This window comes from Grammomys surdaster, unplaced genomic scaffold, assembly GCF_004785775.1.
Source record: "Grammomys surdaster isolate TR1022 unplaced genomic scaffold, NIH_TR_1.0 65, whole genome shotgun sequence".
Lineage (NCBI taxonomy): Eukaryota > Metazoa > Chordata > Mammalia > Rodentia > Muridae > Grammomys > Grammomys surdaster.
The window spans coordinates 19,815,965-19,839,837 of record NW_021604567.1 but is presented as its reverse complement, the minus strand read 5'-3'; the positions used below and the strand labels follow the sequence as shown (position 1 = coordinate 19,839,837).

General features: G+C 39.0%; 1 protein-coding gene across 2 annotated transcripts in view; it reads right to left on the bottom strand.

Annotated features, from left to right (window-relative positions):
- Window positions 1–23,873, bottom strand: part of Pcca (propionyl-CoA carboxylase subunit alpha) — a 308,071-nt gene that overhangs the window by 197,967 nt on the left and 86,231 nt on the right. For both annotated transcript variants that reach the window (XM_028771105.1, XM_028771113.1), the window contains exons 8-9: window positions 14,860–14,896; window positions 4,543–4,621 (exon numbers count right to left, since the gene is read on the bottom strand). In XM_028771105.1, coding sequence (XP_028626938.1) covers window positions 4,543–4,621; window positions 14,860–14,896 — 116 coding nt within the window. The remainder of the gene's footprint in view (window positions 1–4,542; window positions 4,622–14,859; window positions 14,897–23,873) is intronic.

Genomic DNA, 23,873 nt, shown 5'->3' with positions numbered 1-23,873 from the left:
TATGTATATGTATATGTATATGTATATGTATATGTATATGTATATGTGTATATATGTAATGTGATAGATAGATAGATAGATAGAGAGAGAGATAGAGAGAGATATATATAGATAGATTATATATATATGTATATAGATAGATAGATAGATTATATATATGTATATATATACATATATACATATATACATATATACATATACATATACATATATATATATCCACACCTGGCTTTTTACATGGATAGTGGGGATTTGAACTCAGATCTTCATGTTTGCACAAGCACTCTTACCTAATGAGCCATCTTCCATCTCCCTAGTCCACCCAAACCTTGAAGACTCATTAACCTAATACACAATGAAGGTCACCATATCATCTTTCATATCTTTAATATTTTTATAATTAAAAAGCATAGATCCAAGATTTGTTGAAGTTCCATGATTTCTCTACTGGGAACTTTCCAGTCTTCCAGATATCATAAAGAATGCACACAAGAGCATACACAGGATGAGCGGGGACTCTAGTTGTGATGTCTGCCACCCTACTAATCATCAGGGTTAACTCAGCTGATCTGGCTGACTTAGCAGATGTCCCTCCTCCTCCTCCTCCTCCTCCTCCTCCTCCTCCTCCTCCTCCTCCTCTCTGACCACATCTCCATATGCAATCCTCTCAAAGCTCATACATGGTCAAGAAGGATGACCAGCACCAACTAGACTGTTCCTCATAAATGAGCAGCTGCTAGTGCCCCTCACACAACTTCCAAACAAATGCTTAGACACGTATGATGTAGCTCTACCCACTCAAAACACTCAGATCCAACTCCTACTGTTCATTCACCTTGGTTTATCGAGACAGAACCTTGCTTAAGCCATGGGTTCCTTTGTAGATGATGAGCACAGGAACTTGTCAAAACAAAATTGCTAGTTCTAGAAAACGCATGGCACTACTGATCATGGTGACCTGCAGTGAGGCCTAGCTGGTCAGAGAGCCAAACCAGGAGATTCATTTGACCTCAGGAGTCTGGTACTATCCTGAGTAAGACTTTTTCTTATAAAGATATAGTGAATGGACTGGAAGTGTAGTTCAGAGGTGGTGTGTACTCCTACTTTGGAAAGTACACTGGGTTTGATCGCTTGTTCTGAAAACAAAAAAAAAAATATATATATATACAAACTTTTAAATAGATAGGACTGCATACACTGAAAAATAGACATCAGAGTATTCTCAAAATGCTTAGGATATAACACATGTGGTTCTTTATTGACTAAGTTCCCCAGGCTGGAGATAGCATAGAAGTTAAGAGTGTTTACTGCTCTTGCAGAAGACCTGGGCTTGGTTCCCAGTACTCCCATTAGGCAGCTCAGGATCATCAGTAACTCCAGTTCCAGGGGATCCAATGCACTTTCCTAGCCCCAACAAGCGCCTGAACACATGTGGTACATGCAAACTGACACATATGCATATAAATTAAAAAATAAATAATCTTCAAAATCATAAGCAGCAGTGGCTCCAAGGACTCACTAGTGACACCTATATCATAATGAAGTAAGAAGATACATGTGGTTTTTAATGGTGGAAAGTTCCACAGGTATCACTTTTACTTTGATTTGTTTCACTCCAGTAAACACTAAATTCCAGGTTGGTGGTAATAAAAATAATTACGTGTCTGCTCTACTCATTCATAGTCATGAACTTCCCCTGGATTTCATCATTATGGACCCTCCATCTGGAATTAGAAACTAAGATAAACTTTTTCTTGGATAAGTCATTTTTGGCCATGGTGTTTTATCATAGCACCAGAGACTTACAGACTGGTGTGTTCCAGATCCTCACCTAAGGATCCAACACAGTGCCTTCTTACAAAGTCTTCATGGAGACCACGTCTCCAGGGGATTTTTATCTTCTTGCTTATGTTAGAATCTAACTTTGAGGCTTGAATTCCACTGCACTGAATGACTGTCCTACTAAGTAATACAGACTTTTCTCTCTAGGAGACTTAAAAGGGAGCAAGAGAGAAGTAGGAAGGGGAGAGTAAGCAGAACCAACCGTCTGGAAGAATAGGTCACTTCTGAGTGAAGAGAGACAATTCGGGCAGCATTAATGATAAAGTAACAATTATGTAAATTTTAATCCACATCTCCGTAAATGACAAAATTTCTCATATAGTCAAGTATATAATTCCTTTTTTATTCTTGCGTTCTCTCTCTCTCTCTCTCTCTCTCTCTCTCTCTCTCTCTCTCTCTCTTCCTTGAAGTGGGCATTTCTGGCTTCTTTGAAGACTCAGTTATGTCATGTGATATTTTTCTGAAAACTGTCTTATGAGAAGATGTTTTTGCTGAAGCAGACACATGGGAGGGTGTTTTGCTAAGAACAGGCACGTGGTGTTTTTCTGGAGGCAGCCTGGAAAAAGGACATGTGATGTTTTGCTAGAGCAGACTCTAGAGAAAACATGTGATGTTTTAAGGGATATAAATACAGCTCAACAGACAGTAGAAGATGCTAGATGGTATTGGTACTCCTTGACATTCTTTACTGGTCATCTCTGGGCTTTGCTATCACTAGTCTTCACTGCAATGCATTTGGTACACCTTACCATTCTTTGTTGATCACCGTTTATCGTGACTTCATAGAGAAAAACATACCAAAAATCTTCTGGTGGTGTTCCAGCAGCTTCTTGCCGCTTCTAGGGACTTAGACAAATTGATAGAACCTTTCTGTTTCTTCTAGATTGACCTGCCATTACCAATTCATAAATGGTGTTTAGGAAACTTGACATTACTAGTTACTGATTTATAAATGATGTTTGCAAGACTTGCTGCTATCAATCCATAAATGTTGTTTTTGAGACCTGCTGTTACTGATTCATATATTGTTAGTGTATATGAATAGATCAAGCTGCCACTATTAATTCATATAAACTAAACTAGTAATATCCTGACAACACAGATTAGATTTGCTTCAAAAAAAAATTCTTAAACCTTAAAAAAAAAAAAGAAAAAGAAAAAAAATGTCTAAACAGGTCCACATCCTCCTTTACTCTATTAACCTTTCCTTTCAACTCTTCTGGTATGTGGTGGGATAAAAGGGACATTAGAACATTTTAAAACTCTTATTAAAAATGATTTTTAAAAAATCTAAACTCTACTTGTTCTCTCTCTCTCTCTCGTTCTCTCTCTCTCTCTCTCTCTCTCGTGTGTGTATGCACGCGCGCACACACACAATCACACAATCTACATCAAGTGTCTACCTCTGCTTTTGCTCTCTACCTATTTTTTCAAACAGTTCATCTCATGGAACCTGGAGTTTGCTTATTTGTCTAGACTGGCAGGACCATAAACACCAGGGATTCTCCTGCCTCTATCTCCACAGCTCCAGCATAGTGAGCCTGAAATCCAGGTCTGTTTTGTTGTATCTGTTTTGGGTTTTCTGAGGTTTTGTTTTGTTTTGTTTTTTTAACTTAGGTGCTGGGCTCTCAACTCAGACTCTCATGCTTGCATGAGAAGCAGATCTGTGACTGAACCATTCTCTAGCCTCTCCTTGGTTTCAGATTTGGCTCCATTAAGCAGTCTCTTTTCTAATTGCCATGTCACCATACATTAGACTTCTGAAAAATTATTTACCTCTATAAGAATGACAAGATGATAGTTGCCCAAGAAAGGCAAAGCCCTGGTGAAGAAGTCTGGGGGCAAGGCCCAACAAGATGAGTTCAAAGACAAAGCTCGGGACAAGCTCAACAATCCACCCTGCCTGACACTGAATGCTGTTTATGGAAAGGAAGTTCTGCACCAGAGCTTATTGCCCCAGCTGTGATCTCTGAGGCACTGGAAGGGGGAGACCTGTGGTTCTCCAGGAACTCCCTAGCAAAGGACCTATCAAAACACTTCCAAAGCACAATGCTCAAGTAAGCTGGACTGAAGATGCCAGGAGTGGGGAAGCTCCAGCTGCTGTGAGGATGTATGAAGAGATTCCACCAACTGTGTGTTTGGAAAGTCAAAGCTTTAATAAATAACACAGACTACTTTGACTTCTGAAATTAATAAAAAAAAATAGTAAGTTTTCTAAATTTATAATAGAATGTATTATATATAAAAGACATACAGCAATTTCAAACTCGGAAGGAAAGTGGTATCCTACACACTAAAAATTATCAAAGTAATTATCCACTGGGATTAAATAAACTTGGTTCAAATCCTTAAACCACACAGTAAATTATATGGCCAGGTGTTAGTAATTTTGCATAGAAAACAGAACAACTCTAATTTCTTAAAAATACACTATATAAAAACAAAACTCTTTATCAAAATAAAATATAATGTAAAATAAAAATTTGTTTTAAATAACCTTTCTGTGGTAGGGTAATTATCTTCAAAATATATGAAAGGGAGATTTCTGCATAGTATCAATTTCTCTCCCATCCAAAAGGTAAAGATTAGATGGTCATTGTAATTACTCCATTATGCGTTGGGTATCTGTTTACCTGTCAGTTTAATAAAACTCTGGTAACTGCAATTTTCATCAAAAGTGTATGTCAGGCAGCCTCTCACCTGGTCTCTTCGTCATCCCAAGCGATGCGCATGCCTTTCCCACCACCACCTGCTGAGGCCTTGATCATCACAGGGTAGCCTAACAGCAGGGAAGAGTGAGACAGACGCTCAGACTTTGATCATGTGGATGTATGAACATGACAACTGACCACATGTTCTGTAACACAGACGACAATAATTTATTTAAAAGTTCCTTTCTTTAGAGTTACAGAAACACAACCAATGTAATGACCTTACATATCTAAATGAATAAGCATTTTAAAAGAATAGAGCATTGTATCAATAAATATTCTTCCCAAGTAATGAAATAAAAGCTTAAAAAAATCTGACAATTCCAAAGTCAGAAATATATAAACTAGCCAATGATTTAAAAAGCATTTTGCATAGCATCCACGCACATGTACATGTGCATACGCGCACACACACACACACACACACACACATTTGTGGTTCTGAAAACTGTCACTTGCATGCGTTACACATCAGTTTCTCTTTCATTTGCGGGAACTTTGAGTATTTTCACATGAAAGGTCACAGGGAATGTGTTTAGCCTTTATCATCAAAACTGACAGAGTAGGGGTAAATCAAGCATGGTTATTTCCCAAAGAGCCAGAGTCCTCTCACGCAACAGAGAAGACACTGCTCGTCTCTACACTCAACAGGCTGTCGTGAAGGTACCAAGTCAGGACACAGATAAAGGCCATTCTCAATTACAGTTTCATGAGAAGAGATAAAGCCACCGTTTTATCACTCGACAATCCCTCCTATTATGCGTGCCAGAAAAGTCAGTCTCAGGCATGGTGGTACGTGCCTTTAATTCCAGCTCTAAGGAGGTAGAGGGAGGAGAACTCTCTGTGAGTTCAAGTTCAGCCTCGTCAGCCTAGTGAATTCTAGGACAACCAGAGTTACATACTCAGATCCTATCTCAAAACAAAAATGAACCAAAAAAAAAAAAGAAAGAAAGAAAGGAAGGAAGGAAAGAAAGAAAAGAGGAGAGGAGAGGAGAGGAGAGGAGAGGAGAGGAGAGGAGAGGAGAGGAGAGGAGAGGAAAGAAGAAAGTCTCCTTCCTTAAAGACTCTCTGGAAACTCAATGGAAATAGTCACACAAGTAATTGCAATTGTTATTGTCTTTGCTCTAGAAAGAAGCAGTCAGAAAGCCTCACAGTGTTCTTCCTGGCCTGTGATTCTACAACAGCATTCAACTCTAGCTGTAGGACCTTACAGGAAAAAAAAGGAAGAAACTGACCAAATGTCACAGACCTTTGACCCTGACACACAAAACACCACCACTGGTTCAGTTACAACAGTACTTGCTTCCTCAATATTTCATAATTAAGTCCGTTAAAATATGTTTGCTGTGCTTATATGGGGCAACATTTTGGAAACAACACAAGTGTAGTAAGAAAACTAAATGTATTGTTCTTAGTCTGGGGGCCTTCTAATCCCAGAAGAGAAGAGCAAAGGACCCAAATAACTCCATCCCTGGAATTCAAAAGAGCAAATGACCAAAGAAAGGTAGAAACGGGGGATTAGAGACAGTGTGACAAAAGTGGTCAGTTCAGTGGCACGAGGGGAATTTTAGGTGTGAGCTATGGAAACAGATGGGTGAGGGGACAAGGGAAGCTTTATGAAATGGTGAAGCAATTCTGTGCAAGTATTGACACAATGTGGATACAACTGGCCAGTGGAGAGGATACAATTGCATGTTTGCATGCCAGACCTGCCTAGGATCGTGCACAGTGTTCACTCTCACAGTAAGCAAGCATCAAGCCCAGCTTTTGTCTCATTCAGTGCTAGAGCTACCATGAGTGTCCATGTTGAAATTAGTAAAGTGTGTGTGTGTGTGTGTGTGTGTGTACTTTGGAGAAGTAAAGAAATGTCATGTAAAACTGCCATGCCTGCAGAAATTCTATCAACAACAATTTGCAGTCTTTGTATAGACAAATGAGCCATCAGCAACCCCTCCAGCAAAGATCATGCTTACCAGTTCCACCCATAGTTATTCATGCTTGCAACAGGAAAGCTCGAGGGGATGGGGGGGGGTATTCTCCTCCCATGCCTCCTCCATTTTTGGGTTCCTAAAGACCGGGAAATCTTCAGTCTTCTCAGCCATATGTATGTTATGAACTCTCAACTATGCAGTCATTTCTGAGTTTGAAAACATGATGAAGAATTTATCCTTATCCAAAATACCTCTCTTATTAGGCCTATTAATATCTGCAACCCAGAAAGTCAAGAGTCCCTGATAAAAATGTAAAAAGCTGAGTATGAAAAGCCTGGGAGAGGACAGGAGTGCTGTCTCAGCAGCTAAGAGAGTATATTTCTCTTGCAAAGGACCTGGGTTCCTTTCCTGGCATCTGCTTTAGAATACTCACAAGCATCTGTAACTCCAGCTCAGGGAATCCAGTGCCCTCTTCTAGACTTAGAGAGCTCTTGCACACATGTGGCACACATAAACTCACACAAGCACATAACATAAATAAAAAAATTAATTCATCTTGAAAAGAAAATAATGGAAGGAAGAGGGAAAACTAGCAGAAGTTGGTGATACTAATTCTGGCTACCTTCTGAAATAACACAAAGGTCTTGCACTCAGTTTGTGATGTTAAATAATTCATTACATCTCAGATGGCACCACCCCATGAAGAAACAAAACCATTCCATACAGATGATAACAATATGAAGCAGCCTAATTCCTCTCCTACCATCTCACTGTGTCCTGTCACTCTGGATACATTAAGTTATGTGGTGCCTGGAACTGGAAGTGGAAAGAAAACTAAGGATAAGTAAAAGTCAGTATTACTGGAAAAATTAGGAGTTACCAACAAGAATGATAGTCATTGCCAATTCTCTGTTACCTACTCGACATATACAGTTTCCATGAACAATCTCTTATTTTCTAATCCACTAAAGCATTCCCTCCTGGGTTTAGCTTTTGTCTGCAAAGCATTTGTTTAAATTTATATTTTCAGTTGACATGTGTTTGAAACAGAACTACCTTCTTATCACAACGAAGTATCTGACACTTTAAATGGAGAAAATCTCCCTTCTGATACTAAGAGAACACTTGTAACTTTACATGTTTTTAAATATACAGACATAAGTGATTCACAAACACAAAGAAGCAATGACACTCTTTTGGGTTTGTTTGCTTGTTTACTGAGACATGCTGGCTTAGAATTCCCTATACAGCTCAGGCCACCTCAGACTGTCCAACATCCTGGTTCTAGGATCACACATGGGACTCTGTATCTAGTGAAAAGACAGCTTAGACTCAGGCCTTGGTGCTGCTCCGGTTTCTCTTCACCTTTGTGGCTGTCTCATTGGGTCATCATTCCACAGCCACATGGAAGTTCCCCAACACACCAAGTGCAGCACGGTCTTAATGTCCCTTCTGTACAATTATGCATAAATTAATACTTTCAAAAAGAAACTACACAGTTTCTAGCCATGAGCCGTGTACACTCAAGTACACATGCACTCTTGTGACATGATAACAAATGGGAAATATGTCCCCCAGAGGAGCCAGCTTTACTCTTTTCTTGAAATGGCTTCTCTAAACAACTGATATTTTAAGTTAATTTAAATGCTAAGAGTGGAACCTAGGCAAACTTCGTGAAAAAGAATGGGCCCTGACAGAATTCTGTACAGAGAAGTCATCTACCAATGCTTTCTATGATTACTTCAGCTGTTCTACAGTGATGAGCTGTAGCAACTGGAACTCTGATTGCAAGGTCTTTGCAGGAGCCCAAGTGGCAGACAGTTCTAATTTGGATGTGGCCAGTTACAAAAAAGAAAGATAGAGGCTTCAGTTTGTTCTATAGTTTGAGACACCATGTGTTGGATACAGAAGATAAGGAAGACTCTGGAAGCTTAGAAGGCTCCCCATTTAGCTGTGGATGCTAACAACTTGTTTAACTGATAGTAAGATATTTACCTGCATGTGATATAATAAATAACCAGACTCTCCCAGCAAATGCCACCCAACACTGGAGGTGGGAGTAGGAGAAGTAATAATCAGGCAACTTAAAAGCTGATAAAAAATATATAAAGGATAAGGTACTCATAATTCATTTTTAAATTACACAAATTATAGATTTAGTTTCTTGAACTACATTTTGATAGAATATATCAACTAATGGAGAAGGGAAAGTAAAAAGAAGACAAAAGCAAAATATTTCTTGGAAAATGTCCAGTTCCAAATATAGTAGTGCTAATCGGTAACCTCACCCAGAAAAGTAAGACTGAGGGGCAGGAAAGTTATCTTTCTAAAACAGTTGGGAAATCTACAAAGGTCTTTGTTTCCTGAAGAAAGGTTCAAAGAGAAAATAAAATAAAAGATACTGCAGGGAGAAGAGATCTCTCAATGGACAGACTAGAGCCTGACAATGGACAATGGGCTCAGACAAGAAAACAAAAGCCTTAAGAGAAAAGATCAAACAGGAAGGAGACCCCCTGGGGAGCCTTGTGTTAGAATTACAGAGAAATCAGTGTCTCATGCTGCATTTTGCAGATTGTTTTTTGCTTGTTTAATGTAAAATAGTTAATCTGCCCTTTCTTTAGGAAAGAGTGGGTTTATTTTTGTTTGAGGAGGGGGAGATCCTGTTCTTTGTGACATTTTTAAAGATTGTGACTTGGTTGTTGTAATACTTTGTCTTGACTGCCAACTTGACAGAATTTAGAAGCAGCTTAGAAATATACCTTTTGAACCACTGAGAGGAAGAGTATCTGATCTCAAAGTGGGGAGCATGTACCACTGGGAATCCTAGAGGTCCAGGAAGAAAGCAGTGTAGGCTGCCTGCCTTTACTTCCTCGTCCTGCATGAGTCTGTGACTGCTGATGCCCTCCACTGACAACAGGTTCCAGCTTGACTGTCTAGGATGGAATTAACACCAGGCACTCTCCCCAGGGAGCACCATGCTTCTCCAGGATCCACCAGTCATTGCTAGATGACCCAGGCCCTGCTGTATATAGCTCTACGACGAATAAGAAAAAGGGGATTTATCCCCAAGAGAACAATAAAGAAAGCTTATTTGAAATCCATGAAGGGAATGAAGAGATACCAGGCAAAGAACAATAAGAAGTTGTACAATGCTGAGAAGAAAAGTAAGACTTGTATCAGTTGCACAGCTCATGAACAGACAAATGGGAAACGCTACTTCAGAAAAAGTAAACTAAGAATTGAGCCTTAAGAGTAGTCTATTCAGGGGGAGGAGAGGGAGAGGAAACTGCAGTCAGAATGTAATATGTGAAAGACGAACTTTAAAAAAAAAAAAAGAGTGGTCTGTTCCATGGGTATGGGACACATGCCTGTAATCTCAGCATCAGGGAACAGAAGCAAACATCACCCACCATTTAGGGCATTTAGAGGCCAGCCTGGTCCACACACTTGGAGATATACAGATAGACTTTGTCTTGGAAAGCAAAACGAAACCAAAAAGAACAGACTACTCAAAGAGATCTCTCCCCAAACCAGAACTGTGAGCCAAACAGCTAATGTACAAAGCACAGCACAGAAATGAAGGAAGCATGAGAAAGCAAGACACATGACTGCTCCAGACTACTAAACTCGAAGACACTGGAACAGGTACAGCACCAGATGGAGATTTCAGAAGTTATCTTGTAAAAATGATCAGTGACACAACAGAGGATTAAAATCAAGCAAAAGAATTAAATGAGGATCTAGAAAGACAGCAACACAGAGGGAAGAGTCAGCAAAGCAGATAATGAAATCAGCAATTGTGGTAGTTTGAATGAAATGGCCCCATAGTCTCACAGGAAGGGACATGACTTGAAAGAATTAGGAGGTGTGGCCTTGTGTTGGAGTAAGTTTGACCTTCTTGGAGGAAATGTGTTACTAAGTGGGCTTTGAGGTTTCAGAAGCTCGAGTCAGGTCGAGTGGCTCTCTCTTCCTGATGCCTGAAAACACAGATGTAGAATTGCCAGCTACCTCTATAGCACCATGTCTGCCTGCATGCTGTCATGCTTCCCACCAAGAACTGCCAAGAATGGACTAAACCTCTGAAACTGTAAGCCAGCCCCAACTAAATGTTTTCCTTTAGACAGGCAGTGGTATCACATGCCTTTAATCCCTGTACTTAGAAGACAGAAGTAGGTGGATTTCTGTGAGTCTGAGGCCAGCCTGGTCTACAGAGCAAGTTCCAGGACAGCCAGGGCTAAAAAGTTTTCCTTTATAAGAGTTTCCATGGTCATGGTATCTCTTCACAGCAATAAAAAGCTAAGAGAGAAAGTTTTGTTTTGTTTTGTTTTGGTTTGGTTTTGTTTTGTTTTGTTTTGTTTTTAACTCAGCCAAGTGGAAGAAAAAAATTCAGCAGGAAAATTGAGATTTTGTTGTAAAAACAAAAGCATGAGACATGTTGGAAATGAAATTTTAAATGAGTAAATTTTAAAGGGGGAACAGTGAACACTATTACAAGCAAACTAAACTAAGCAGAAGAAAAATACTAGGGATAGGAGAATCCAAACCCCGAAGCAGTAGAAGTCAAAAAGTAATAAAGATCAGGTTGAAATTAATAGAATGGAGACTAAAGGATACATAGAATCAATCAAACAGTTGGTATTTGAAAATGATAAGTAAAATTAACAAATTCATAGCCAAATGAACAAAAAAGGGGAGAGAAAACACAAATTAATTAGAAATGAACACGGTAAGATCCTGTCTTCCCTCCTTTCCCTCCCTCTTTCCATCCCCCTACCTCTCTCTCTTTCTTCCCAACAAGAACCCAGAGAATCATTACACAGCACGTTTAAAAACTTATATTCCAAAATCCTGGGAAGTGTAAAAGAAATAAGTTCCAAACACACAAGACCTATAGAAGTAACTTTAAAAGATTTGTAACAATCCAGGAAATTAAAATGATGGTTAAAGAGAGAGAGAGAGAGAGAGAGAGAGAGAGAGAGAGAGAGAGAGAGAGAAAGAGAGAGAGAGAGAGCCTCCCAGTAAAGCCCAGGATCAGATGGATTCCCTGGCAAACCTATCAAACCTAGCTCACCCTGATATCAAAACTGGACAAGGAAAGACGCATGCATGGATGAACACGCCAGAAAGAAGAAAGAAAGAAAGAAAGAAAGAAAGAAAGAAAGAAAGAAAGAAAGAAAGAAAGAAAGAAGGAAGGAAGGAAGGAAGGAAGGAAGGAAGGAAGGGAAGGAAAAGAACCATTTTTCCAATGAATATAGAGGCAAGATTTCTCAATAAAATTCTTGCAAACCAAATTCAAGAACAGGTGAAGACTACACCTCATACACCGGGACCGGGTTCTGTTCAGTCTAAGAATGCGAGGATGGTTCAGTAATGTCAACTCAGTCGTGTCATAGTCCAATGTCACGTTAGCCACATTTCTACTGCAACTGTGCCCTTAAAAAAGAATGAGTTTCTCCAAACAGAAAAATGATAATGAAAACAAGAGTGAAGAAAGCACACTTTTGTCTTTACTCAGTTTGCCTTAAACATACAAAAATAATTATGTATTGATATATTTATTTTTATAGGAATTATTTTTATTTACATAGCTACAAATATGTGCAGTAAGTGTATTTAATACTATTTTAATATTAAATATAAACTTTAATTTATCCATTTGTTAATGATGAGTATTAATTATAATATACTAAGTATGTTTAGTTTAAGTAAGAACTAATCAATACTGTATATATGAGGATATAATCAAATATATTATAAAGTACAATAAACAAATAAAGAACACTACTACTTTGGCAGAGAAAACTGAGTAGACATTACAGAATAGTGACTTTGTAATGCGTTTGGAAGGCAGCACAGTAAGAAGAGGTTTTCACAGGAGGTTTCTGTGTGATCTTGAGGGTTCTCTGGGAAATCCCTAATGCCTTGTAAAACTTCTTTACCATGTTTCATTTCACTTCAAATTTTATGGCTTCTCTTCCTTCCAGTCTGCTCAGGACACTAGCAAGCTTCTATTTAACAGCCACACTGCAAGCATGCACTTCACAATGAGGGGGAAAGGGAAGAGTTAGAAGAAATAGAGGGAAAGGGTGGGAATCATCAAGGACACACCCATCTGTGAAATCTGAATTGTAACTATAGGAAAATTTTCGATAATTAAAAAAATGGCATTTCTAAAGTAGATGGCATATGGAAAAAAATGTTCCAAACTAGAAGCTACAGTTGCGTAAAAAACACAACAGTGTCCAACAATTACTTTCCAGCTCTGGTAGTATAGATAAATGCGGCCAGAAAAGAAACACAAACTTGAGAATGGAAGAGCACATAAAGATTTTGTGTTTATCACACAGCACAAAAAGGAGGGAAAAGGCAACAACCTGTGCACAGAGTGGAGGCACAGCTCTGTGTAGACATCACAGAAAAGTAACTTTGTAATGCGTCTGGCAGGCAACACAGGAAGGTTACTCTGTAGGCATTGCAATATGAGGTCCAGACCTTGATTCCCCAGCAACACAGAAGAAGAAAAAGAAAACAGAAATACAAACATGAATCACACAAGAAAAGCCAGAAACTGACAAGACAAAAGAAACAAACAAAAAATAAAACAGGTTCAAATATATGTTTATAATTCTGTTGCTCACATGTGGAAATATATTTTCCCATGGACTCGACAACCACTTTAACCCTTAAGTAAACTTACAACAGCCATCCAAACCATAATATAAGTGTAAGATATCTCAATAAGAGTAAGAAAAACCTGATCCATCACCAAAGTCTCACACGCATGTCCACACATAGACTTGAACCATCACCAAAAGGCTCATACATGTGTACATACACAAACTTGAATACTGTATAACCAAAGAAAATGCCCTTGAGTGTAAGATGTGCAATTCACAGCATGTCACAGGCACGTTATCCTAGAGTACACTCTAGCCCTTTCTGCTTTCCAAAATCCCTCCAAATATGACAATAATAATATTATATATTATTTATTACAAAATAATATTATCATAGATGACTGAATAGGTGTTAATATCTAAGCTATGACTAAAAAGAGCCCATTTTTAGTTTAAAAGTGTATTAATAAAATTAAACCACTTTAGGACAGTCTTAGAAGCTGTCATTCGTGGGGAATAAGGGGATTAATGATTTAACTCACAGACAGCAGTGTTATACAACATACCAAGTCTTATTGTGAAATTAGTACTGAAAAGCTTCTAAAGATGCTTGCAACACTGAAGAAGCAATTAATGCAGATGTTCTCAGCAGATAAAGTGTTATCTTATATGTACTGGTCTTATCTCCAAGGCAGTTTTTCAAAACAAATAAACAACAAAGAACACTTAATATAACTTAAATGACCAAAACCAAAATAATTTAGCCATACCCAACAGAAGCACTACACAATAAGCCAAACACCTTTTCCAACCACAGAAGATCATTATGCTTAAGCAGCTGATAGCTCAGGGAGAACACCAGGATGAAAAACTCTATACTAGCTTGCCTTGTTTGCAAGAATATATTAATGCCTATGATCACTTTGGACTATATAAACTTTGCCAAATCAAATGCTCTTCCACCATAGACAAAAATCCTAAGTAACAAACCACACTGAGAAAACAGAGCTACTAAAATATTAGTATATGGCTTCCAGAACACACAATGTGGGCTAGCAGCACAGACTGCTTTAAGGGACTGCTGTAGGCCTGATCGAGAGTGTCGTCTGGTGCCCTTGCCTAGCCACAGCTTCCCATCAGATGTACACATGTACTGATCTGTCTCAGAGTTATAGGCATCAAAGCCTGTTCTCTTTTCATATTTTCTCCATTTAGTAGACACTGCAAGAGGAATATACTTGAAACTTAATATACCACAGCCTTAAAATGTTCCTCAGCTTCCTTTTCACTTGCTTAGCATATCCAGTTCTCACCTCCCACTTTCTACTGCATCTTTCCAAGCAAGGTTATTAAGTTGATATTTTACATTTCAGCAAAAGGTAAGAACTTGAACAAGCTTGTCAAGGGCACCTTCATTTAAATCCTGTGTGCTGTGTCCTTCACATTGCTACACCACAGTTGAGTGCTCACACACAAATACAAACTGTGTCCAATCCTCAGAACTCTTCAGACAATTGTTTTAATTAGCTAGTGATTTCATCTTATGAAAGAATTAAACTAAGATCAAATGACTGCAAATCCTACTTTAATAACAGAATATGGTAATTCAACTGATAAATTCTTCTAGAGCCACAAATAATCAGAAACTGAAAACTATTACAATATTATTTGCTCTATGGGAATTCCTTATTACACGTTTGCTCAACCGTATCTGCTGAAATACACAGAAACACTACCAAAGTTAATTTAAGGACTTACCAATTTCCCTTGCAATTCTGACAGCTTCATCTGCATCCTGTAAAGGCAGGAAATGAGACTCAACATTAATCCCATGAGGCATTGCACAATGTCTTTAGGGCAGTCATATATTGCACTACTGTCTCCTCTGATTCATTTAATGTTCAATTTTACAACCTTCTAACCCTTTTCATTCAGAGAAATGTAAAATTAATACCATAAGTGGAATGTAAATTCTCCTTCGTCATTATTATATTAAGAAACTCAAAGCGGTTTGAAATGAGCTGGCAGGAAACATGACCAGAATTGCCAATGATTCGGTGCAGTTGCCGGAATTTAATGGCAGAATTTAGATGTTTACAATCAATACTGAATCGTAAATCAGATCATTAAAGCTTGTCTGTAGCCCCTTGTCTATTTATACACTGTGTTTTCCTAGATTCTGTCAGCAGGGGGAGTAGATTGTCTATTGTTTGGGAGGAGCTCCATCAATTTTCTAGAAATAAGTAAATTTCCAGTATCTGTAGGAATTAACAATTATTAAAAAAAAAAAGGAGGAGGAAGAGGAGGAGGAGGAAGAAGAGGAGGAAGAGGAAGGAAGGAAGGAAGGAAGGAAGGAAGGAAGGAAGGAAGGAAGGAAAAAATCTTTGTGATTTCCATTATATTTTCTTTAACCAATTCTTCAAGTACACATTTTATCTTTAGTTGTACTAGGTACATAAATTAAAGTTCAATAAAACTCTGAAGAGCAAGATAAGGGCTCCTTCTTGACGTCCAAGGAAGGCCAGCATCACTAACTCACGGGCGCATCCGTCCCTGCCACTTGTCAGCAGTAACACTTGAAACCCTAAGCTTCCACAAATTGCCCAGCCGAAGCCATTCACCTGACACGCACTGTGCAAACTCTATGCACACATTTTCCACGTAACGATAACGAGGACTCTGAACATCAACCTACTTTCTCAATTCAACTACCTTTTTCTAACCCAGTGGCACAATATGTACCACCAAGCCATGTTCTAGAACCACCAGTTGATAAATATGCAGGAATTTTTACACAGTTTCAAAGCATTCAAGGGAAGCCTGGCATTTTTAAAGCTCTTAATTTACTACGTTTAAAATGAAGAGCAATCACAGTAGAATCCCCGCCTCCCAAACTGAGACTGGGGGAAAATAACTGCTTCATTTATGTCCAGGTTTTTAAAAAAGAAAGAAAGAAAGAGAGAGAGAGAGAGAGAGAGAGAGAGAGAGAGAGAGAGAGAGAGAGAAAAGAAAAATTCTTCCTTAAAAGTCTTCAGTACCCAACAACAACCCTGAATAAGGAAGGAGGCTGTAACGGGAAGTTGTCAGAAAAATTTAATTTCCTTTCATTAGCCAGTCTGCTCCACAAATAGGTGCTTGTTAAGTTCAAAGCAATCCTGAAAGCGACACCAGTTTTAAGTCTTTTTTTTTTTACTCCAAGCAGTCACATCTGCTAATGAGATTTTCCAAATAACAATTGTTTTCAAGTCAAAGATAAAGCTCTATCTTGCCTCCTGACCCAAAATCAAGCTTTACTCCCTTACTACACCTTGCTGCTTGCACCAACCCTACATCTCCAAATTTTAGTTTAAAAGGATAAAAGAAAAAAAAAATCATGAAACAGGTCATTTAAGAATGTCGTGGCTTCCACACATTGAGTTGGAAGGCTCTTTGTTCCAGCCTGTGACAGTTATTGGAGAATACTTGCCTTTAATAGCCTCTGTCAGGAAGTGTTAAACCTGCCAAATCGAACAATTAGTGCCTCTTGAACAACATACAGGAAGAGTGAGGACTGGTGAGGACCCGGTTATAATCAGCTTGAAGGAAACTTTTAACATTTCAGTCAATGTGAAAGGGTGTGTTTGCCAAAGACGGTCTCAAAGAAATTCAACTACAAGCTAGAAAGCCTGGGCCCCAGGGAAGGCAACAGTGCTCAGGATCCACTTCTCCTGTTTGTCATGTATTTATATATTCACATGACACACACATTTTGTGCTTTATGTAAAGAGAACTGTATTTATATACAGTGAAACTTCTCAAAATTCCTTATCTGCCACAAAACAGTGTTAACTTTTGACTAAGGTATACATTTTCCTAATATAAAAATCAATTTCTACAGCATAGATTTTCAGATAAAATCAAATTGCCTTAAAAATTAATTTTTAGGGGGCTGGAGAGATGGCTCAGTGGTTAAGAGCACTGACTGCTCTTCCAGAGGTCCTGAGTTCAAATCCCAGCAACCACATGGTGGCTCACAACCATCTGTAATGAGATTTGATGCCCTCTTGTGGTGTGTCTGAAGACAGTTACAGTGTACTCATAAATAAAATAAATAAATCTTAAAAAAAAAAAAGAAAAAGAAAATAAAGCTTTAAAAAAAAAATTAATTTTTAATTTGTCATTCATTTAGCCAAAAATGTCATTGAGTATCTATTATGCATTAGACATTATAAAGCACTATTATTGTTTTTGAAAATAAACTAAGCACACATGGCACATTTAGTTTTATTATGGGATACATAAAGTTACATTGGAAAAGACAAAAATTCTAAATAGCCCCTAAGTCAATGGCACTAGCATATAATGCATGGAACCTCCTTACAGGGTTATGGATAGAACAAAAAACATGTAATAAAGCTTTGGATGGTCCACTGATCATGCAGAAAAACAGATCATTTAAGTCCAGTAAAGAAAAAAAAAACAAATCTAAAGGGCAATATAAAACACATCCATCCTGAGCTATCACCCTAGCAGTAGGTTGACACAGGAGATCCCACTGAAGTGTGAACACAGGAACAGGCTTGAGCAGTACTTCACACTTCAGTCAAGACAAAAACATAGCCTCTGTGCAAATAGCTGCATTCATCAAACTTGGAGAGCCTGTGTCTCTTCATCCACAGATTTTAGTTGTAGAAGGTTATCCTATGGATGCCTCTCTCACATGTATCAACAAAAACTTACAAAGAGTTTATTATTTTCAATTGTGATGTTCTGAGAAGTAAAATATCTGGAAAACAATGTAACAGGCCTTCAGCAAAAGACTAGCATACAGGTTCAGTGATTGAAGTGGCATACTAAATAGCCACTTAAAAGAATGATGAGCCATGTGTTTTAAGACACTAAGCCAATAAATATTTCCTAGCAACAATGTATACAATCCAGCTTCTGTCCTTCTAGAGTCCTAGTCCATGAAGAGAAACAGAAAGTCAAGTGGACAAGCAAGTCACCTGAGAAGTGATGTGAACACTTCATAGAAACAGCAGAGAGTAAGAGGAAACTCGCTTAAGGTTATCTGAAAAAGACCCACTTGAAGTAAAATTGAATCCTACAGATTAAAAAAAAAAAAAAAAAAAAAGCTCAGTGTTGGGCTGGAGAGATGGCTCAGTGGTTAAGAGCACTGACTGCTCTTCCAAAGGTCTTGAGTTCAATTCCCAGCATCCACATGATGGCTCACAACCATCTGTAATGGGATCTGATGCCCTCTTCTGGTGTGTCTGAAGACAGCTGCAGTGCACTCACATACATAAAGTAAATAAATAATGCATAAAGTAAATCTTTAAAAAAAAAAAAAAAAGCTCAGTGTTGTGGAAAACAAAAAGAGAAAGGAGGTTCAACAGAGAACCAGCATACAGTGAAACAAGGGACACAGAACAGAACAAAAGACAAGTTAGCATAGAAGACATGGCCACTCCTGTCTGGCCTTCTGTGATACAGCACAGAAACTTTGTGATACAGCCCAGAGACTTTTTGATACAGCCCAGAAACTCTGTACTACAGCCCAGAAACTCTGTGATACAGCCCAGAAACTCAATAACCTTGATACTACAAAGAAAGGAGATCGTGAACAAGGCTGGGCTTCCAGAGGACAATTCTTAAACCCAAAGATATTCAGGACACACACAACACATGCAGCAGCAGCATGCTCAGTGTGGCTTGACTACTTCTGAAGGTACAGATATGAATGCCTATACAGATATTTAAAGGCTCAGTAGCCTTGTCACACACTGTGTAGATGTTGACTTCAACTTAACACTTTATATTCCGAGGAAGGATTATGATTCCACCCTCCATAATGCTTTCATGGTTTAAATCCAAAATCTGCTTGTTTTGTTTTTTATTATGAAACAATTGTCAAGGCATCAAATTTTATCAAAACAAATGAGAAACTGGACATGGTGGTTCATGCTTGTAAGTATGCACAGGAAGTTGAAGCAGGAGAATGGTAAACTCAAAGCTAGACCATGTTTCAAAAGTCCAAAACAAGTCAACAAGAAAGAAGAAGAAAAAGGAAAAGTTTTCTTTAAATCCACTTAAAATTTCCCATGACATCCATTGCCTTAGAACAAGCTCAGACTCCTTTAACTTGGTGTCAGTGCTTGGTCATGCCTGCCCAAGCCACCAGTACCAACCCCAGTCTACCCAACCTAGCCCTGTAGTCTCACTCCAAACCCCAAGCTGTCTCAGTCTTCATCTATACTGCTGCAGTTGGCTCTGCTCAGAGAGGAACTCTCTTCTCTTTCAAGTCACTAAGACTGGCCACATGCAAGGCCCTGAACCATCCAAACTTTCACAGAACTTACAGGCTGTGAGAGCAGCCACACCTTAGATATGCTACACAGTAGCTAACAATGTTGTGATGTGTGTTTCATACAGGAAATGTGGTAATAGGTTCTGAAATTAAAACAGAAGCTGACAAGTCTCACATGCTTCTGAAATGACAGCACAGGGGAACTCTGACTGCAGGAGCCTCTGAGAGTAGTGAGGTTACCGAGTAACCGAGAGTACTCACAGGTGATGGTAAACTTCAGCAAGGGTCTGAAGCGATAGCTCCACGGTTGATCTTCCAGATGACCCGAGTTTGATTTTTGGCACCCACATTGGGGCTTACAACCATTTGTAACTTTAGTTCCAAGGGATCTGGTATCCTCTTCTGTCCCGCATGGAGACCAAAAAAATGCACTATGGTACACAGACATATATTCAGGCAAAAGATCCATATACAGAAGGAAGGAAAGAAGGAAGGAAGGAAGGAAGGAAGGAAGGAAGGAAGGAAGGAAGGAAGGAAGGAAATCCAACTTCATCTGAAAAGCAAAGAAATGGAGGGCTTCACTCTGGCTACCTTTGTGGGGGCTGAAAGAGAGGTATCCTTTGTGTGGAAGGGCTTGCTTTACACCTTGCTTTGTATCTGTATACAAAGAGTAATTTTCAAACTATTCTATTTACACCTATGACCCTCCTGCCTCAGTTTCCAGAGGCCAGTAGTACCAGAGCTGAGTCTGCTTATCATGTAGGATTTTGACTCCATCCTGAAGAAGAAGGAATGTACTTATTACTTGTGTTGTCGATCCTCTGTAAGATCCACAAGGTTGAAACTCATTGTCTAGTCTGTTTGGCAGTGTCTTTCAGATGTCTAGCCCAGATCCTGGAGCAGTCTTTCACTAACCAGCGGCTGGATGAAAAGTGAAGGGATAAACCAGAGAAGAAATAAAGTAATGCTCAAGGGATAGGAAGAGCAGAAGCATGTCACTCCAGCTCAGAGCGTGACAAGCTCCTATTCCCATCTAAATGCTGCTCTCTTTAGGACCAATATAGTCCGCCCACTCCAGGCCAGGCCCATCAAGTCATGGGACAGGCTGTCCCTCAGCTCTGACAACCAATCACTTCACACTAACTCATTCTTGCTCTATACTGAATCCCTAACCCTTAGCAAATTGCTTTATTTTAAAATTATTTTTAAAACATGTTTTGAAATAATGTTCAGTTAATCTACAATTATCCATCTGCTTCTGTAAGACTTTTGTTCTATGCTGTCATCTCAAATGCTGGCAGAACTCCTCCTCCCAAAACATCAAATAATGAACAAGGGATCAGACAGACAGGGCTCAAGCAAGATGGGAAGGCCAGAGGGTAAGTAAAGGGACAGGGGGCTAGTCTGGGCTCTAGAGCAAAACTCTATCTCAAAAATAGAAATAAGTAAATAAAGTCAAATAATAAATAGAGTAAGGCAAAACTTCTCACTAATGCTGGACTCAGGCAAGGCTTCAGCTACTGAGTTTCGAATCACTCAACATCAGGCTGACAGAAGACTGCCAGATGGTAAGAGTCCCTGTTACTCACAGACATGGTTCTAGAGCTTGCTGAAGCCGTCAAAATCCTTTATGGCAAAAAATAGGATACTTACTGACCCCAAAAATTCTACCAGGGAACTTCTACAGCTGATAAACACTTTCAGTTTTGTGTCTAAATACATGATTAACTCAAAAAAATATCAGTAGCCCTCCTATATACAAATGACAAACAGACCGAAAAAGAAATCGGGGAAACAACACCTTTCACTATAGCCACAAATAATATAAAATATCTTGGGGTAACTCTAACCAAGCAAGTGAAAGGCATGACATGAACTTCCAAGTCTTTTATGGAAGAAATAGGAGAAGATATTAGAAGATGGAAAGATCTCTCATGCTCATGGATCAGAAGGATTAATGTAGTAATACTGGCCATCCTACCAAAAGCAATCTACAGATTCAATGCTATCCCCAGCAAAATTCCAACACAGTTCTTTACAGACCTTGAAAGAACAATTCTCAACTTCATATGTAAAAACAATAAACCCAGGATACATAAAGTAAAATAAAATAACTTCAAGAGGTATCACCATCCCTGATTTCAAGTTATACTACCAAACTATAATAAAAACTGCATGATATTGGCATAAAAACAAAAATGTTTATCAATGGAATCAAACAGAAGATCCAGAAATAAACCCACAAAAATGTGGACACCTGAATTTTGATAAAGAAACCAGAAATAAACAATGGGAAAAAGAAAGTAGCTTCAACAAATGATGCTAATTGAACTGTATTTCTGCATATAGAGGAATGCAGAAAGAGCCATATCTATCACCCTTGGCAACACTCAGTGAATCAAAGACCTCAAAATAAAACCAGATACACTGAACCTGTAAGAAGAGAAAGTGGAGAATAACTTTGAGTTCACTGGCACAGGAGACAACTTCTCAAACAGAAAACTGATAGCACAGGTGCTAAGATCAACAATTGACAAATGGGACCTAATGAAACTGAAAAGCTTCTGTAAAGTAAAGGACAGGGTCAACAGGACAAAACAACAGCCAGCTTTACATCCAACAGAGGGCTAATATCCAAAATACATAAAGAACTCAAGAAATCAAGACATCAACAAACCAAACAATTCAGTTAAAAAATGGGGTACAGATCTAAACAAAATTCTCAACAGAGGAAACTCAAATGACTGAGAAATGTTAAAGAAATGTTTAATATCCTTATCCATCAGAGAAATGCAAATCAAAACCACTTTGAGATTCCATCTCACACTAGTCAGAATGGCTAAGACCAATAACACACGTGACAGCTCATGCTGGTGAGGGTATGGAACAAGGAGCATACTCTTCCATTGCTGGTGGGAGTGCAGACTTGTACAACCACCATAGAAATCAGTTATGGTGGTTCCTCAGAAAATTGGGAATCAATCTACCTCAAGTCCAGCTATACCACCTCTGGGCATGCACTCAAAGGACACCCCATGTTATCACAAGGACATTTGCTGAACCATATTCATACAGCTTTATTCATAATAGCCAGAAACTGAAAACTACCTAGATGTCTATCAACCAAAGAATGAATAAAGAAAATGTGACACATTTACATAATGGAAAACTACTCAGCAGTTTGAAAAACAGGCATCATGAAATTTGCAGGCAAATGGATGGGAGTGGAAAAAAATCATTCTGGGAGAGGTAACCCAGATCCAGAAAAACAAACATGGATATCAGCTGTTAAGTAAAGCATAACTATGCTGCAATTCACAGACCCAGAGAGGCTAAGTAACAAGGAGGGCTCTAGGCAGGAATGTGTGGTCTCCCTTAGAAGTGGAAATAGAGTAAATTCTGTGGGTGGACTGGGGGTGAGGGGTGGGAAGAAAAATAGGAAGGATCAGGTTGTAGGGAGTGAATACTGAAAAAAGGTGACTGGAATTGGAGGGTAACAATGTGGAAACCTCGTGCAATGGAAACTCCCTGGAATCTACAAGTTTGACCCTTGAGAGGACTCTAGCAATGGAGGATACAGAGCCTGAACTGGCCATATTCTGTAGCCAGGCAAGGCTTCCAGCAGTGGGACTGGGATACCAACCCAGCCGCAGAATCTTTGACCAACAAACCTGTCCTGCCTGCAAGATAACTGGACCCGTGGGTCGGGTCATGTGGCGCCTGACGTGAGCAAGAGGTACGGACCCTCACTAGACGGCGAGGTGAAGTTGGCCGAAAAACCATTATTGAGTCACCGAAGACCCCCGTGGCCCACAGGAGCCCAGAGGTGAGGTAAATCATTGCCATCCAATTAACATGGGCAAATTATTGTCTAAGAAAGAGAAATTTATTAAAGGCCTTAAGGCCTCATTCAGGGAGAGAGGAGTCAGGGTAAAAAAGAAGGATTTAGTAAAATTTTATTGATGAGGAATAATTTCATTGGTGATGTTTCCCCAAGAGGAAACTATTGAGGAAAAAATGCTACACCTCCTAAGGAGGAAATAAAAAGATTAAACCTTGAAAATGAGGGAGAGAAAGGGCTAAAGCAGATGTCCGCTCTCCAGCCATGTTAATAAAAGAAAAGGAAAAGGCTATTTTAGAGCCCTCCTGGGAGCAGGAAAAAAATCAAGAGACGTCCTGCATTTTTTTCTGGCTCATATGGGAGAGATCCTCAGTCCTGCTTTCTCTGTCTATTGTCTGTCCTTGGAGCTCCAATCTGTCCAATGTGTGTCAATTGTCTGTGTATTTGTTTCGTTGCTTAAATGTTGTTCCATGTTTCATGTTTAAAAGAAAAATGGTTAAAACTTTATCTGCTGGTTGTTCAGCCCTTGATTCAGTTTTTAACTAGTTTAAGAGAGAGAGAGAGAGAGAGAGAGAGAGAGTGAGGGAGGGAGGGAGGGAGTGAGCGAGTGAGTGAGAGAGAGAGAGAGAGAGAGAGAGAGAGAGA